The following is a 15,481-nucleotide window of genomic DNA, read 5'->3' as shown; positions in this document are numbered from 1 at the left end:
GCATTGTCTGAGAACTTGAATCCCCTGCAGAAAACTGAGTTTTTGCAACTCTTTCACCTGGTCCTCTTCCGTTATCGATGCTTTTCTACGCCGATAGCCAGGGGTAACAAGCCCTAGCGGCTCTTTTACAAAAGCGCGTCGTCTCCGCGTGGATGCTGCCACACATTTCCTTTCAGCCTCCTGTGTTTGTCACCGAGCACGGCCTCGGACAGTCTGAGTGTTTTTTTGAATTCAGCAAACAGGGTGAGGACGCCTTTTTTCTGGCGATTGCCGCCTCTGCAGGGTCTCATGCTTGCATGTTCTGACGGTGTGTGGCAGCTTGCCGGTTTTCTGTTACCGCTCCGCCTTCCCGCTTGCATTCCGTACTTTTTTTCACATGCTACTTTGCGGGTTCGCCTGACAAAAGGCTGAAAGTCCTCCAGATGAGGGTCGGAGGAGGGGGGCGGGTCGCGTGAGGTGTAGGGCCGCGTCGGCGAGACGTCATGCGCCACGTGCAACCGTCGACCACTCCCGTCGCCGTCCTCGACGTTTTTCGTCAGAATGAGTTTCCTATGGGGAGGTAGCTCCCTCATTTCTCTTCCAGCTCTGGGGGGGACGAGCAGCAGCCCAAAGGATGAGGCAGTCCCGCTGCAAGAGGCTTCGGACCGGGCAGGTGCCCCGGCCGCTCCCGCCGCAGACGCAGAAGAGCTGCACCCCGTAGGCTCAGCCGCTCAACAACAGTGGCGTGAGCTCGACGAAGTCTGGGGTGGCGCCGCGAATGCAGACGCGGGGGACCAGCCGCGAATCGGCAACGACGGGTGCGCGGCAGCTTGGTCCTCCACAGTGCCTTATGCGTCAATGTCTGACGGAGCAGGAGCAGAGTCAGGTGTACGTACACCACAGCGCTTGGCTTCGGCTTCCACCTTGTGGTCCCACGGCGTTTCGGAGGGCCTCTCAGACAGCTCGCGGAATCCCCCTTTTCTGACACCGCCGTGTGGGTCGCAGTCGTCTCGACGTGGACTCTCGCCCGCCGGAGACACAGCCTCACGCGCGGAGCAAAATGAACCCGTTTCCATCCCAGAAGACAAGTGCGGTGGGGCGGGGGGCGTCCCTTCGGCAGTGACCGCATACGGCGTGCCGAGTGAGCGTGGCGGGGCGCCCCGAAGTCGTACGGTTTCGCCGGCTCGTCGCGGGTCTTCACACCGGCCGGGCCACGCAGCCTCGCGTTCTGTCTCTCCAGGGGCGGGCGACAGAGAGTCGCTTCAAGGATACTCCTCTCCGCGGCGGGGAAGCGGGGACGCGCGACTTGGCAGCGGCGACAGCGGGGGGCAGCTCGCCTCGAGCCTCCATCGGCACCCGCTGGAAGAAGGCGGCCTCGCCCCCAAGAAGACCGGCCCGGAGCCGCCGCCTCCACATGTCTACTGTGGTGGGCGAACCCTGTCCATGTACAGGAAGACAGTCCCCAGTGAGGAGCTTCAGCGAGGGAGAGACGCGGACACGGCCCCCCACAAGCCGGCCGAGCCGCGGGAAGCGCTTTCGCGCGAGGAGAGGCCGCCGCCGCGAGGGGGGGGCGGCGGAGGAAGCAGCCGGCGGTCGTCGCCTTTGTCGGCGGGGTCTGTCCCTGCTCCGAGTGAATCGCTTCTTCAGCAGCGGCAAAACAACCGCCGCCAGCAACAGGAGCTTCTCCAGTCTCCCCAGACCTCAACTGCGGCTGGCCTCTTCTCCAGTTTCTCCTTCTCAGCGCTTCAGCGCCCAAGCGATGCCCCTTCCGGCGCTGCTTCCGGCGCCTCGCCTGCTGAGGAGATGCGGGGCGTCCCCGGTCCCGCGCGGGCCCGACGGCCCCCCAGTCCCCAGGTGTCTCCGCACGATCGCCGCGCGGCGCAGCCGAGAGCCAGTCGCGAGACGGCGGACCAGGAGGAGGCCCACGACGCAGACCCTGTCGCCCCCGCGGAGGCCCGTGCCGCGCGTCGCAAAGCGCTGCTGCAGCAACTCTTTGGAGTCAAAAATTCCGCGAGTGGAGAGCGCGGGGAGCGAAAATGGCAAAGCATGGAAGATCGAAACCTCGTCCACTTCATGCAGATGCACCGCCACACCTTCTTCCGACGCCTGAGGAGGTACGCGCGCCGCCGGTTTGGTTTCCGGCCGCACACACGTCTCCGCGAGATATCGTCAAGTCCGCCTGCCCTGGTTTGCGGACAATACTCTGGCATTGCTTACACCCCACAAACACGCACATTTTACATATGCATGTCTATATCTCCCAATTTTTGTAAGTTAGTAGCAAGAATACACGCGACGATGGGCGTCCGCCCGCATGTGAGGTTCGGATGAGGCTCAACGCATCGCTCCGCCCCGCGGTCCTCCGTTTGCATCGTCTGTGGTATCTTTTGCGGCGGCGGCCCTGGTATGGCTTTCAGTCAGTTCCGTGTTGCGTGTTTTTTGTCCGTTGTCTTCAGGGGGGTGCCTCCTTCACACAGATGGAACGCGTGGAAGGCCGTCTGCCTGCCGCCGCCAGAGCGGCGTTGCTCATGCTCCTATTCCTCGCTATCGTTCTCGGGGGACCGAGACTGTGCTGGCTCCGCGGGCGCGAGCTTCCACCCGCAGTCTCCGCCGCTGATCTCGTGTGTCTCCTCGCCGGCGGCCGGCGGCGTGGGCTCGGCGCTGGCGAGGCGCTTTTCGGGCTCGCAGCGGCAGAACGCCGAGGGCTCCGGGGGGGGCGGGGCGCGACCGGAGACGCACCGAGAGGGCGGGCGAGAGGAAGGCTGCGACGCCTCCTCTCCGCAGGCCCAGTCGCCCAGCAGAGGAGGAGGCTGCCGCGAGGAAGCGGAGAGCGAGCACGCGAGCGATCTGCGCGGCGGCAGGGGCGCGCTGGACTCATGGGGCGCGGAGGTGCCTGCGGCGGAGGGGAAGGGACGGCGCCGAGCAACGCTTGGAGAGGAGCGAGACCCCAAGGGGCAGGCAGGCGAAGACTGGGGCTGCTGCGGCTCCGGGGGAGACTGCCGAAGAGTCTACGAACGCGAGGCGGAGCGCCGCTCCAGCTTCTTTGGCCTGATCATGATTGACGTCCCGCGTACTTTCCCTGACGTCGAGGTCTTCGATAAAGACGCCCAGGCGCTGCTCTGTCGGACGCTAAATGCCTTCGCAAACATACACCCCGAAGTCGGGTACTGCCAGGGTACGCGCCAGGAGCGCCGGGCCCCGGGGTCCGCGGGGAGGGAGACACTCACACGTTCTCAATGTGAAGCCGAAAGATCGCAACGTGCTTGCACTCCCACCCAAGAACACACTGCAAATACATAGATATATTTATACTTCTTCCTGCAGTGTGCTGCAGACGGCTGAGCTGTGCCTGGCGTCTGGCTGGGGTCCTATCTCCTCACAGACGAGAGGTGTTGATGCGCGTTCGTTTGCATAGACTTGTTTGTGGCCGTGTGAGAGCTCACCTATGATCACGTTTCTGTCTTCTGGAGCACGAGTTCAGGCAAAGGCGTGGATGTCGTAGGCAGCGAGTTTGGTGTCCTCCAGTCGGGGCGGGGGGGGGGGGGGGGGGGGGAAAGATGGGGATGGAGCGTATCCTTTGCGTGGCTGAACCCCCTCCATCGATGCGGGAGGGCCGAGCGTCTTAAGGTTGGACCGCGCAGCGTGAGAGCATGGCGGCGGGGGAGGAATTGTGGGCCTGCGAGCCTCTCGTCTCGCGTCTGGTGGATAGAGGGCTGTCTGTGTTTTCTAGATTGCGGTATCTGCATTTTTCCTGCGTGGCTGATGTCGGCAGGGATGAACTTCATCGCGGGTCTGCTGCTGCTAGTCTCTTCGTTTGAAGAGTTTGACGCCTTCTGCGTCTTCCGAGCCCTCATGCAGCGCTACAGACTAAAAGGCTTCTTCCAAGAGAAGTTTCCGCTGCTCAGGAAGTACATGAAAGGTGAAGAAAACGATGGGCGGGGGAAAGGGGGGGGGGCGGCGACGCGAGCGGGAAGCGACGAGCCTGTAGAAGATAAGGGCGCAGGCGCGGGGGAATGGCGAGAGGGAATATGCACGCTTATCCAACCAGAAGCAAAGCGAGGCAAGAAACGAGGGGTGGGAGGTTCGCTAAAGGGAAAGTTGAGCCTTAGAGAGAGAAAGGGCCCCGGATCGAGCGGAGCGCCGCGACGACATTGTATCGCTCTGTTCGCGTCGCTCTCTGCGCGCCATCTTTTATCCCAAATTGTAGTCTTTTCTCTTTTCCTTCTTCTTCGCAGTCTTCGACACGCTGGCCGCTCAGCAGCTTCCCGAGCTTCGGCAGCACTTCCTGGACGAGGGCGTCTTGCCTGCGGTGTATCTACACCAGTGGTAAGCTCGCGTGTGCACCAAAGAGGTATTATCTGGCGTGCAGCTCATGCTGTAGAGAAAAGGCGAGAATACGTGGACTCTCTCGATCGAGTCTCGCCCCGCGGCTTTCGGCGAGCCTGTCAAGGGATTGGCGCAGAATGCGGCTCGGTGTATGTGCCGCTGTACGGGATGGAAACAAATCGCCCTCGAAAACGGCGTCTGCAGTCACCGTCGGTTCGTAGTTCTCTTTACACATGTACGCGCATGCGCTTGCCTCTATGAAGAGACGCAGTTGTTGTTTCGGGGTTAGAATGGTAATGGACTTGTACAGCACTGCGGGGCCTTACTGTTGAAGACGTCTGCGTGAGCACGCAGGCTTGCGGAAGCGTGAGCTGGTTGTGCGTTGAGATGCGCCTGTTATCCTTCGCAGTAGGCCTGTGAGTTTGCTCGACTTTGTCAGCGGGTTTTCGTATTTTCTGTGGTGCGCCAGGTTCTTGACGCTCTTTGTGACGTCGCTCCCGCTGCGAAGCGTCTGCGTCCTGTGGGACTTTCTTCTGGGCGAGGGTCTCCACGGGCTCCTCGAGTTGGCGGTCGCGCTGCTCAAGGTCCTCACGCGATTCATCATTCACTTAAGGTGCGGAGTGTGGCGGCGTGGGTGGCGACGGCCTCATTCTGACTGACATTTAGCCAGCTGATATACACCATTATTCAAAATAGTTGGTTTGTTGCAATGGCCTTTGTACTCCAATTGATTTCAGGTGTCACTTTAGCGTCTCGATCACGCGGCCTTCTCGCAGAAGAGAGGGGGGGTGAGAGGGGAAGGGTGGTCTTGCTGCCTGGTTTTGGCCCCCGTTTTTCGCGCCTAAATTTACTTATGCGTGTCGGACAGCTGCGGTTCCATGCTCCGTTTCGCTTCTTGTCTGGTGCGCTCGACTCCCGCAGATTCGAGGAGGTGATCAAGTTCCTCAAGTCGCTGAAAAGCAGCGGCGGAGGATGCGACGACTTCAAAGTTGGCAAGATGCTGGTGAAACAGGCGGCCAAAGTGCAGCTGCCGGAGCTTCTTCTCACGGTAGGCCCACATTCGCAACCGCGCAAAAAAAACGCCTTTTAACGCGTCGCGTGTGGGCCTGAGCTGCACGTTGTAGGCACAGAGTGTCTCTCTTTTGTCTTGTCGCCTGCCTACCGCCGTCCGTTGGGCTCTTCCATATCCGCCTCCCCTACAGGCTATCCGCCTGGGCATTTGTATGCGTTCTTCAGGATCTTCTCACTGCAGACCTGGCGGTGCTGCTGCGGGAGGCGGAGGAGGAGGAAGCGGCGGAGGCGCAGGCCCGCGCCGCGGGCGCGGCTGCAGCGGCCGCGGCGGCCGCGGTGCCGGAGGGCGACTCGGATCACAGCAATCCGCTAGTGGGGACGCTGACGGGCGACGAAGACGACGAGGACGGCGACGAGCGCGCCCGGCCGCCGCGCCCGGACACGCGCGGCGGAATCCACGGGGGGGCAACAGACGATTCGCAGCGGCGGCCTCAGACCGAGCTTTCGCTTCGAGCCGACGCGAGAGAGAAACGGCGGGCCGAGCGCCCGCCGGCAAGGCGCGAGCAAGAGAGAGAGCAGAGCGGAGAGGAGGGAGAGGAGGAGGACGAGCCGGAGATTCAGGAGCCGCACAGACAGAGCCGAAGCAAGGCGCCGTCGTCGTTCTCCTCCTGGGACGAGCTGCCCTCGCCGGGCCGACGCGGGCACGCCCGTGGGGTGTCGGGTTATAGACGGAGCACGGAGACGGACGAAGAGGAGGAGGCTGCGGGGGAGGAGCGTGGCGGGCGGAGTCCGCGGGCAGCCGGGGGACGGCAGCACTCGAGTTCGGGGCGGCGGAGAGAGGCAGACAGTCAGCGAGAAGAGGAAATGCAAGTTCTGCGTTCTTCAAGGAGGAAGAAGCATTCTGGTCACGGACCGGGGACTCAGGGAGGGAAGGGGGATGCCCCCCGCGTGTCTGGGAGCAGTGTGGAGGTGCACAGTGCCCCTCACGCGGCTCAGTGTCGCACGCCTTCCCCCGTGGGGCTGAGAGGCACTGGCAGAGAGAGGGCAGCGAGCAGAAAAGCGGAACACGCGCCAGACGCGGACGCAGGCGAGCGCGTGGTGGGGGGGCAGCCTCCGCGCCGGGATAGCGACTCGCCGCCCGGCCTTCGCCGCGCGAGGCAGGGAGAAAAACGAAGCTCCTCTGCCGCGGCTGAGAACGGCCAAGCGCGGCAACACGATTTTCCCGCCACCATGTCCCCGAGACTCTCCTCTGCGGCTGGTCTGGGGCAGGCCGGGGGGGTGTCCGCCGGGGTCAGCGCGGCCGTGTCGTCTTCCTTTCTGCCTCGTCTCTTCCCGAGGTCGCCGCCTCTACAGCTAGCCGACGCATCCGGCAGCGCCGCTGTGCTCTGCTCTCGGGCTGCGCGGGGGTTGCATGCGAGTTCCTTGGCAGGCTCCGGTCGCGGCCTTTCCTCGGCGTTCGCCCCTCACACGTCGCCGTCTCCGCTGGACTCCGCGCTCGCGGGCGACGCCGAGAAGCGCGAGGCAGACGAGGAGGATCTTCTCTCCTGCCGCGATGAAGATAAGCGCAAGAGTTTCTCTCTCGCCTCCTCATCTCAGCTACACAGCCACCTGCGGCAGGACCTGGATAGGCAGGCGAGAGGCCGGGGGAGGGCGAGCCGCGGGCGTGCCCCCTCTCGCGGTTCGTCGCCGGGGCAGGCTCCAGCTCGCCGCTGCGAGGCAGAAAAGGGGGATTGCGTCGCCTCGCTCGCGTTGCCGCAGGATGGTGCAAACGCGGGCGCGTATGCCGATAGGAAGACGTTTGCTGCAGCTGGCTGCGACGCCCTCTCACTGCTGGCGTCGCCGCGCACGAGGGCGGATCGGCGAGCAGGCAGCGTGTCGCCTTCGCTACCCTCGTCGTCGTTTCCTTCTTCTCGGCTTATTTCCTCCTCTCTTCTTCCGCCGCAGTCTGCGACGCCCTCGTGTCCGCCTTGCTCTCGGTTGCCTTCCCCCCTCTCCTCTGTGTTCAGCGGGGGGCCCTCTCTTCCTGCTGCTGCCCCGTGTCTTCCGGGGCGGGGGCGTCAGGGCCCCCACTCACCGTCCGGCCCCGATGGCTCCCGGCGCCGCAGCTTGTCGGGCTCTGACTGCGGTGGGGAGTCCCTCCTCGCGTCACCCCCGGCGCGCGTCCTACAGAACGCGGCTGCGGCGAAGCATGCGCGCTCGCCTCCTGCTTCGCCTTCATGGCAGCCGCGGAGGTCGGGCGTCAGCTGCGCTCTTGTCTGCTCGGAAGAAGAAAACGTCCGTCTGGCTGCGCCGCTTCCCGCGGCTGAACCGCTATGTGTCGGGAGGCCCGCCGCGAGACAGAGGAGACAGTGCCACGGCCCTGGTCTTGTGCAGGGCGGAAGCGAAGCCCGCGAAACGCTAGGGCATTCGCAGGAGGCCCGGAGGAGAATCGCAGATGACCGCGCGCGTGGAGAGATTTGCAGTCGAGAGGGAGCCGCCTGCGCGCTTGTGCCGTGGCGGGGACTGGAACATGCTTCGTGCGGCGGAAGCTCGCGGAGACACTGTGAAGTGGGCCCGTGGGGCGCGGAGACACTTTCCGCGCGAGGCCTTCAGGGCGACGATGGTTCGCGTCGACGGAGACGAGCGGAGAAGAGAAGCTGCATGTCGCCCAGCGCACTCGTGGGAGGAAGGTGCGTTTCTCCGGCGGCTGCAGGCCTGGCGTGGCTTGCTGCGGGCGATGCTGAGGAGTCTGTGGGGGGTTGGGATGCTTCAGCGGGGGCAACAGATCAGAACACATCTGCATGGCTTCGCGAGCCGCGTGTGGCAGCCACGGCTGCCGCGAAGCGCCTCCGGAAGACGGTCTCCGTCCGTGCGACCGTGTCTGGAGTGTCGAGTCCAGGCAACAGCGCCGCCGAGAGAGATGCAACTGCCTTAGGGAGACGGTGGGAAGTTGTGCGAGATACGGGACACCCCGGCGAGCAGCACGGAAAAGCGTCGAGCATCGAAGAACTTCTGGACGGTGGGGAGAGGGAGCGAGACGAAGGAGCTGCGGACGCGTTGGACAGAATGATGCCGCGGCCGGGGTCGGCGCGACAGAACGAGCTCCGGAGGAGCGTGGGAAGAAGAGATCGCGCAGAAGTGCAGCCGGAAGAAGATCGCTTCAGCGAGAGCGAGGCCGAAGGCTTCTTCCCTTGTGAGCGTCTTACAGGAGCGGAGCGCGAAGCAGCCGTCGCCATGCGGCTCGTCGAGGCGTCTCCTCTGGGGGCGACGGCATGGTCCGCGTCTCTCTTTGCGTTCCCGCAAAAAGAGACATCGCTGGAGTTGAGAGCGAAAGCCAGCTGCGTGGTGGCGCGGAGCTCTGAGCTTGCCACGGGTGGAGGGCCCTCCAGCGACAGGGCCCTGACGACCGCGAGGTCGCCTGGGGCCGAGGGGACGCCTCTGGGCTCCAGACGGGCGCCGCGCGGTCAGACGGGGGCGGAGCAGGGCGGAGCGGAGGGGCTGGCGGGAGTGTTGACCGGCTTTCTCTCAGTGGACAGGTGAGGGGGGGTGACTCAGGAGCCGCTTGGTTTTCGCGGGGATTCTTACGCTGAGGAAAGAAAGCAAAGAACAGAGCGGTGTTTCTGAATTCGTCAGCCCGATCTTCTTTCCCGCAGCTTGTTGCCTCCGCTGAAAATGTGGACGTCCTCCGTCGCCTGTCTGCAGTGTGTGGCTCCCGTGCTTGCTAAGAAGCAGCGAAGGGGAAATGCATCATCGCAGGAAAACCCGCGCTGCTGTCGAATCTCCCTAAAGGATGCAGCGACCTCACCGCGTATGAGCGGGCCGCAGGCGGACTGCTTTTACGCCGCGCATGCTTGCGATCTTCGCGGTTGCGTTCCTCTGCTTCTCGTGTTTTTTCAGGGGGCCTCTACGCAGCATTTCTTCCTCTCCCTTCCTCTCCGCCAGGACGCGCGGCGCGGTTGCAGTGAGAGACGAGTCTTCAGCTTAGTCGGCCGCCTCGTCTCTCTAGGGACGGAGGAGGGACGCCTCTGAGTTCGCACGCACGGAGACTGGAGGCGCAGGGAGCAAATTCGACCTCGACCGAAGCGAATGCCACAGGAAACTCCCGCGGACTCGGTCGCAGGCCGGAACTTGACGTCTCACGTTTGACAGTTCTCTCCGTGGGGCTCTGGGCCGCCCTGTCTCATTTCCCGGTATCTGGGTGGTGGGGAGGCATCCGGTCCCCCATGGAGGCGCGTTTACGCGCAGTAAATTCCCGTTAGACATGTGCATGTTTACATGCTCCGATTTCGATGTGGGCGGGTCGTTGCGGAGGCTTTCCGCGAACGACCTTGGAGAAACGAGTCACAAAGGGCAGGCTCTAGTCAGCACATAGCTCGTATGAGCCTGGAGGCGCTCCTGAGAGAACGAAGCGAGAGCGACCCGCTGAAGCGTTTCCGGTGATCTCGACGTAGGATCTGTGGCCGCCGGGGGGGTCTGCTCGCGAAGGGGCGTGTCCGCCCCCCAGCTTGGAGGCCCCGCGCGTACTCCAACATGGAGAGGCAGTGAGCTGCTTTTTACATCACGTGTTGAGATTTGCCGTCCAGGGGTCGTCTCCGCTTCCCCGCACAGGTGACTCGGTGTTTTGTGGATTCAGAGGGCCGGCGGCGCCCTTCTGCGCCTCGCGCCGCCACATGAGATAGTTTCCAACGACCGAAGTCGTGATGCAAAATGCGAAAATGCGTCTGCGTGCGCCAATCTATTTGGTCCTAAAGAACTGGGACTCCCACAGGGCGACATGTCTATACGCTTGAGGAAAACTGGTGCTCTGCGAGCGCTTCCCCTCGTCCCCCCCCCCCCCCCCCCCTCTCCCGCCCTCGCAGTCCACAACTCGAGACAAACGCGAGTAGCGTGGAAGCGCCTCACAAGAGAGCCGCCACAGTTACCGGCTCTTCGTGCAGTGTGAAGCGCTTTCGAGGTACGTAGTCTCCGTTACAGTCGTGGGTTCACCAAAAGGTTTCGCGGGCCCACTCAGCCGTCTTCCCCGTGGCTGTTGACGCCCCGCGCTAGTTTGGAAGATATTCGAGATGTCTTCCGTGTTCGATAGCGGTTTCATTGCGTGCTGTCGATGTGCATGGGAGCTACGCGAAGATACATAACGCTTCAAACCACGAACTCAAGGGGGCATCTTTTTAGTTATTCATGCGGGTAAGCCGCTAGACGCTGAGCACCTTTCAGAGCGCAAATTGGTACACAGCTGAAGAGGAATCAAGATCGATACACAGAAGCAAGGATCAAAAAGGCTACAGCAAGCAGCCCCACAAGGATGCAACTCCTGGATCCGCGCTGGCATTCAGTTTTGCAATGTGGGTACGGAGCTGCCGGTATATTCGCAGAATACAAGCGGGCTGTTCCGGGAATTGAACCCGGGACCTCTCGCACCCTAAGCGAGAATCATACCACTAGACTAAACAGCCACGTGTGCCTCTTCGATTGATGCAAAGGCGATTAAGCAAGTCTTTTAAGGTTTCGGCTCGCGTCGCCTTCGTGGGCCTACGGGCTCATCCTGTGGACGCCGCGGCTGCTGAGTCTACTCGTATGATTATCGCTTAGGGTGCGAGAAGTTTCGGGTTCAATTCCCGGAACAGCCCTGCTTGCAAAGAGGCCATTACTGCACATTCCTCTGTCGTCCAGCGCGTAGTCTTGGTAGCGCCCGAAATAATGATGTGCTCACTCGCGCGTCCGCTTTTCACCGTGCCCTCCGTGCTCTACCGGAGGAGTGTGCTACACATATGTAACTGCGTCCATCTCTGCTCAGCGCCAAAAGGTGGCGACCGGGAAAAGCGCCAAGTGTATCGTTGTCTCGAAATGCAATCCAGGTGAGACCTGTTACTCTGTTGCTTCACACGTTACAGCACTGCCGGTCACGTCGTATCTTTCTCTGGCAACCGAAGCAAGAATGCCAAGCTACATCATCTTTGAAGTAGTCCCGTATGATCTGTATGAATTAAAGCCAACGAAGAAGTTTGTAAGGGTTTATGCCACCATTAGGCCGCAAGCTGTGGCTTAGTATGCTCGTGTGGCAACCGTGACGGAAGGCGTACTTGTCGCGTCTCCATTATCCGGCGGCGAGCAAGACCGAATAAAACATTTCCTGAGTGTGAACGGGATGCGGTTCATAGTCGAATGTGATTCCAAAGATGACCAGTTGGCATTTGCGCCTGAAATTCAAGGGTGGCCAACCTGGTTGACTCTGCGTACCGTGGATGCTTTCTGTGGTCTCGGTTAACAATAGTCCTCATCTCCCACCGCGCGTCCCCACCCGTTACCGACGTTAAAACATGAATAAGCATTTGTTGAAGAGATCGAAGCACAAGACGCACTGCGCCACGGCGGAGCGTGTGACACGGACTGGCGCCTAATAGAAGCAACTTGCCTTCCGGCGAAGCAGTGCCTCCCCCCATGCCAGCTGCCTCGAGAGATTACGGAAGTCTCTCTTGATTATCGTTTTTGATGCCCCTCCTATATAGTTCCCATAGAAACCCTTCCAGCCATACTGGTTTTTGATGGTTGAGAATAAAGCGCTGTGCTCGCTGCGAAAACGCCGTTGTGTGGTGTTAAACCCAGAAATACATCTCAATAAATGCACTGCATGTACAATTACCTCCGGTATCAGTGAGAGTTGAGAATTCTTGGACTGTTCATGTTGTCTCTCGTATGGATACGGATTCCGGAGATGTCATGAATCTCCAGAACCCAGCGCTTGCCCAATCGCGGGGGCCGCTATCCGTTCTTCTTGCTCACCTTTTCCCGTTGCCTGACGGTGCACCACCATGCCACACAGTGCACACTGATTCAAGCTCCTCAGAGGCGGCATACATTCGAGGCGAGGCGCGACGGAGGCTTTCGTGTGTAGAGGACCAGCTTTAGCTCTCCCCTTTCTGCATTGCCTGGTGCGCTGCCTGGGCGCTCGCACACTCGGGAGTCGACCTCCTCTTTACACGCAACCACGCAGTACTCTAGCTTGCACGCCGGCCGAAATGAGAGAAATCGACCAGGGAAATATTGTCGGAACCATAAACCGCGTCATCCCATAGACCTTTCAATTCACCTTTGCCCGCCTATTATGCAGCGGAGTTGGTTCCCTTAGCTCGGAATGAATGCGTAGGCAACAAGGCACACTGTGTGACGGCACGTTTTTGTGGCGTGACACAGTCAGCAGCTGCATGGTGTGCGCGCGCTACGTCTAGTGTGGATTTCACATACCTGTTCGTCTGTCCACGCAATAATTATATTCGTTACCCCGTCGACGATAAGGTAAGTGGCCAGCACTGCTGGCGCGATCTCGCCTAGGGGTAGCCGCTTCGAGAAGACAATGAAAGGCGACAGGTGTGTTCTACTGAGGACTTCGCGTATATTCAACATGCGCTCCGGAATCAGTCGCATGCCATCAACAGTCGGCTGCGGTCTCACGGGCTAGATTAACAAGAGTCTATAGCAGACTCTTCTCGATGCTATAGATTCTCAAACCCCCCCTGGCACTGGGTGAAGCCAGCATCTCTGGAGTTCGACGCAAGGCCCTGTGATGAAAGGGGACAAAACAGCCACTTCTCCATGCGAGAGAGCACCAATCGCCTATGCCGATTCATGCAGGCTTTTCGGCGGGGTGCCTCACTACTCACCTTGTAGTCACGATGCATAGGCCCCGGTTCTCTGGCGAGGTCAAGCAGAGAAAGGACGGCGGCGAGAAACCCAGCGAGCGCTGCTAGATATGAGCACGTCAGAAACTGCCTGCGGCACATAGAACATAGGGTCTGAACACCACTTATGAAGCTGGTTCGGCTGCCAAAACGGTTAAAAGTATGGACATGCCCGCTAATCTCTGATTCGTGTATTCAACGCATTTTTCATCGATTGTAATCACGTCCGCACCTTCACGGCGGTCGTATCTTTCGATCGCAGCAAAATAGGGAGTGTGTAGCTTGGCTACTTCCTCGTGATCCATAGGACGGCAGCAACTATGACATCGGCCCACCACCGGGCTGGAGCCCTTCCCCGACGACTACCTGCTGTGCTGGCGTGTGTTTATTACGCAGGCTTTGACTCTGTTAGTTGACAAGGCTTACTCTGCCGCTGCTGACTGTAGCGATCTGTTTATCGTGGTTAGCATCCCGGAAGTAATAAGGAACACTACGCAGCTAACAGTCCCGATGAATGTGATTGTCCGTAGGGCCAGCAGCCAGCTTCTTGAGGCCGCGTCTCGGGACACTTCCAATATGTGGTCTAGCCCTGTTGCCGGATGGATAGGATCCGCGCTGGCACGCATAGGTGACGAGGCTTCCGCGGTGGAAATGGAGGCCGAGTCTTCTACACTATTCTGCTCCATTCCAGGTGACCCACTAACGACGCGTGTGTTGTGAGCGAAGGCAGCAGAGCGACGGGTGTCATTGTATGTTCGTGCCGCTTCGGAGAAAGAGATACCGTCCCCCGGATGCCATAAACTGCCGGAGACAACAGATTCGGTCGTCTCTGGGTTTGCCTCTGGCGGACTCCCGCCCTTTCCTGGCGACGCGCTGGCAGCATATTTCCAGAGCGGATGTGAGAGAGAGGCGATCAATTCTTTCCGTGTGCCTCGCTTCCGTGGAGATGAGGAGAGACGTTGTCTGCGAAACTGCGCTCTGTAAAGCTGAAGCAGGCGTTGCATGAGCGCGGAGAGCTCTGGGTTGTTGCGTCTGCTCCATTCTTGCTTATCATCATTAGAGCCAGTTTGAATGTTCGCCACAACAGGCACTTCCGAAGGACTGAAGTAAGATTCTAGTCCCAATACGTCTTCGCTAGCTGTTCCTCCGGCGTATGGTGTTGCTCCCCATTTCATTTCAACCGCCGCCCCCTTGTCGGCCCGTTGCGCTCGTCGAAAGTGGGGCGGGACAAGCGAGACGAAAGATGCCGGCTGACGGAACGCAGCCTTGGAGGCGATAGGGCGCTCAACACGCTTTACCGCAGTCATTTTGAATGATGAGAGGGGCGGCAGGTACTGGATATGAACCACGACGAAAATTAGTGCTAGGGCCGCTGAAATCTCAAAGAAGGCGATGACGGTCGACGTGACGCGTACTTGCCCTTTCGACGACACTGCAGGAAAATACATCACGGTAAGTATGACTGCTGAACCGGCCGAGCAACAGAAGCACAGCCCTTCACTACCGCCGGCTATACATCTTTCCTGTGCTCTCCTGTACGCAGTACTGAGCTCCGTTTTGCAATATTCAGCTGTCGTCGTTTCCTGCGAGACGGCGTTTGCTGGTTTCGCTCCCTAGAGTAAGGAGATACTCTGACTCTCAGGTGTGAAAAACCGTGCCTCCTTACAGGGTATTGCTCCATCGTCCGTGCACAGATTCCATAAAAGTGCCGCGGCTGGTCCGATTATCAAGAAAAGCAAGACTATGGCTGCATGGAGCTCCAGAAGGCAATGCGTCGGAAGGATGGAATGCCGCCAGTGTGCCCTGATCAATGACACAACACCATCGGAAACACATGACAGGCACAGCATGACCGACGGCAAACTCAGTTAGAGGAGGAGACGAACGGTGAGAGTGCAAAATATCGCTGAATCAGGAGTTGGTTCGCCTCACCTGCCAGCAAGGACGAAAATCGCAGTCAGGAGCGCGAAGGCAGCGACAAGTGTGAACGCAAGCGTTCCACTCATTTGCTTAATCAATCTGCAGCGGCTCTCTGCCTCTGTCGCCACAGACGGGAGAAGAAAAGAGCCTTGCTCGTCAAGCGAGCAGGACGTATTTGAAGGCGAACGGTCCCCAGGACTTGCAGCATGGTGAACAAGCAGCCGAATATCTCCTCTCGAAGAACGCGCCAGCACACAATCTTCGGATGGCCTCGCCAGCACTGGAAGCGAGTGTCTACGATCTCGTCGGGTCTCATTCACAAGCGGGACAGCTGGCACGCCATTCTTGGACTGCGCGTCCGCCATGCCGAGCTGCGAATCTAACAGGTCATTAAAGAGACATCAATGTGAAGAAGGCGAATTCAGCCAGACAAAGGGGAGCCTGTGCTCCTAGCGTTTTTATACTGGCAGATGCTCTCTTCTCCTCGGCGCATGGCCGCCAATGCGTTCTGCCACGCGCTTCCGGGAAAGTAAATGGTTGGCGTGATAAACAGAGTTGGAAATTACCTTCTGCAGTTGCCAACCTCAGCT

At 60.1% G+C, this 15,481-nt stretch overlaps 2 protein-coding genes and 1 non-coding gene across 3 annotated transcripts; 1 reads left to right on the top strand and 2 right to left on the bottom strand.

The window, feature by feature from the left end:
* Positions 1–540: 540 nt before the first annotated feature.
* Positions 541–9,280, top strand: BESB_065310 (TBC domain-containing protein; the record flags this gene model as incomplete). Its single annotated transcript, XM_029364925.1, has 8 exons — positions 541–2,093; positions 2,436–3,154; positions 3,752–3,898; positions 4,215–4,305; positions 4,775–4,918; positions 5,227–5,353; positions 5,542–8,831; positions 9,193–9,280. 8 exons carry the CDS (start codon positions 541–543, stop codon positions 9,278–9,280), a joined length of 6,159 nt encoding a protein of 2,052 aa, XP_029218508.1.
* Positions 9,281–10,676: 1,396 nt separating this feature from the next.
* BESB_069880 lies at positions 10,677–10,748 on the bottom strand. The gene has a single exon. It is a non-coding gene; the product is annotated as a tRNA-Pro (tRNA).
* A 4,151-nt stretch (positions 10,749–14,899) lies between these two features.
* Positions 14,900–15,256, bottom strand: BESB_065300 (uncharacterized protein; the record flags this gene model as incomplete). The annotated part of the gene is made up of 1 exon (XM_029364924.1): positions 14,900–15,256. One exon carries the CDS (start codon positions 15,254–15,256, stop codon positions 14,900–14,902), a length of 357 nt encoding a protein of 118 aa, XP_029218507.1.
* Positions 15,257–15,481: the final 225 nt, after the last annotated feature.

This window comes from Besnoitia besnoiti, chromosome VI (assembly GCF_002563875.1).
Source record: "Besnoitia besnoiti strain Bb-Ger1 chromosome VI, whole genome shotgun sequence".
NCBI classification, from domain to species: Eukaryota; Apicomplexa; class Conoidasida; order Eucoccidiorida; family Sarcocystidae; genus Besnoitia; species Besnoitia besnoiti.
Note: the sequence above shows the minus strand (reverse complement) of the source record. Positions and strands in the feature narration are given on the sequence as shown.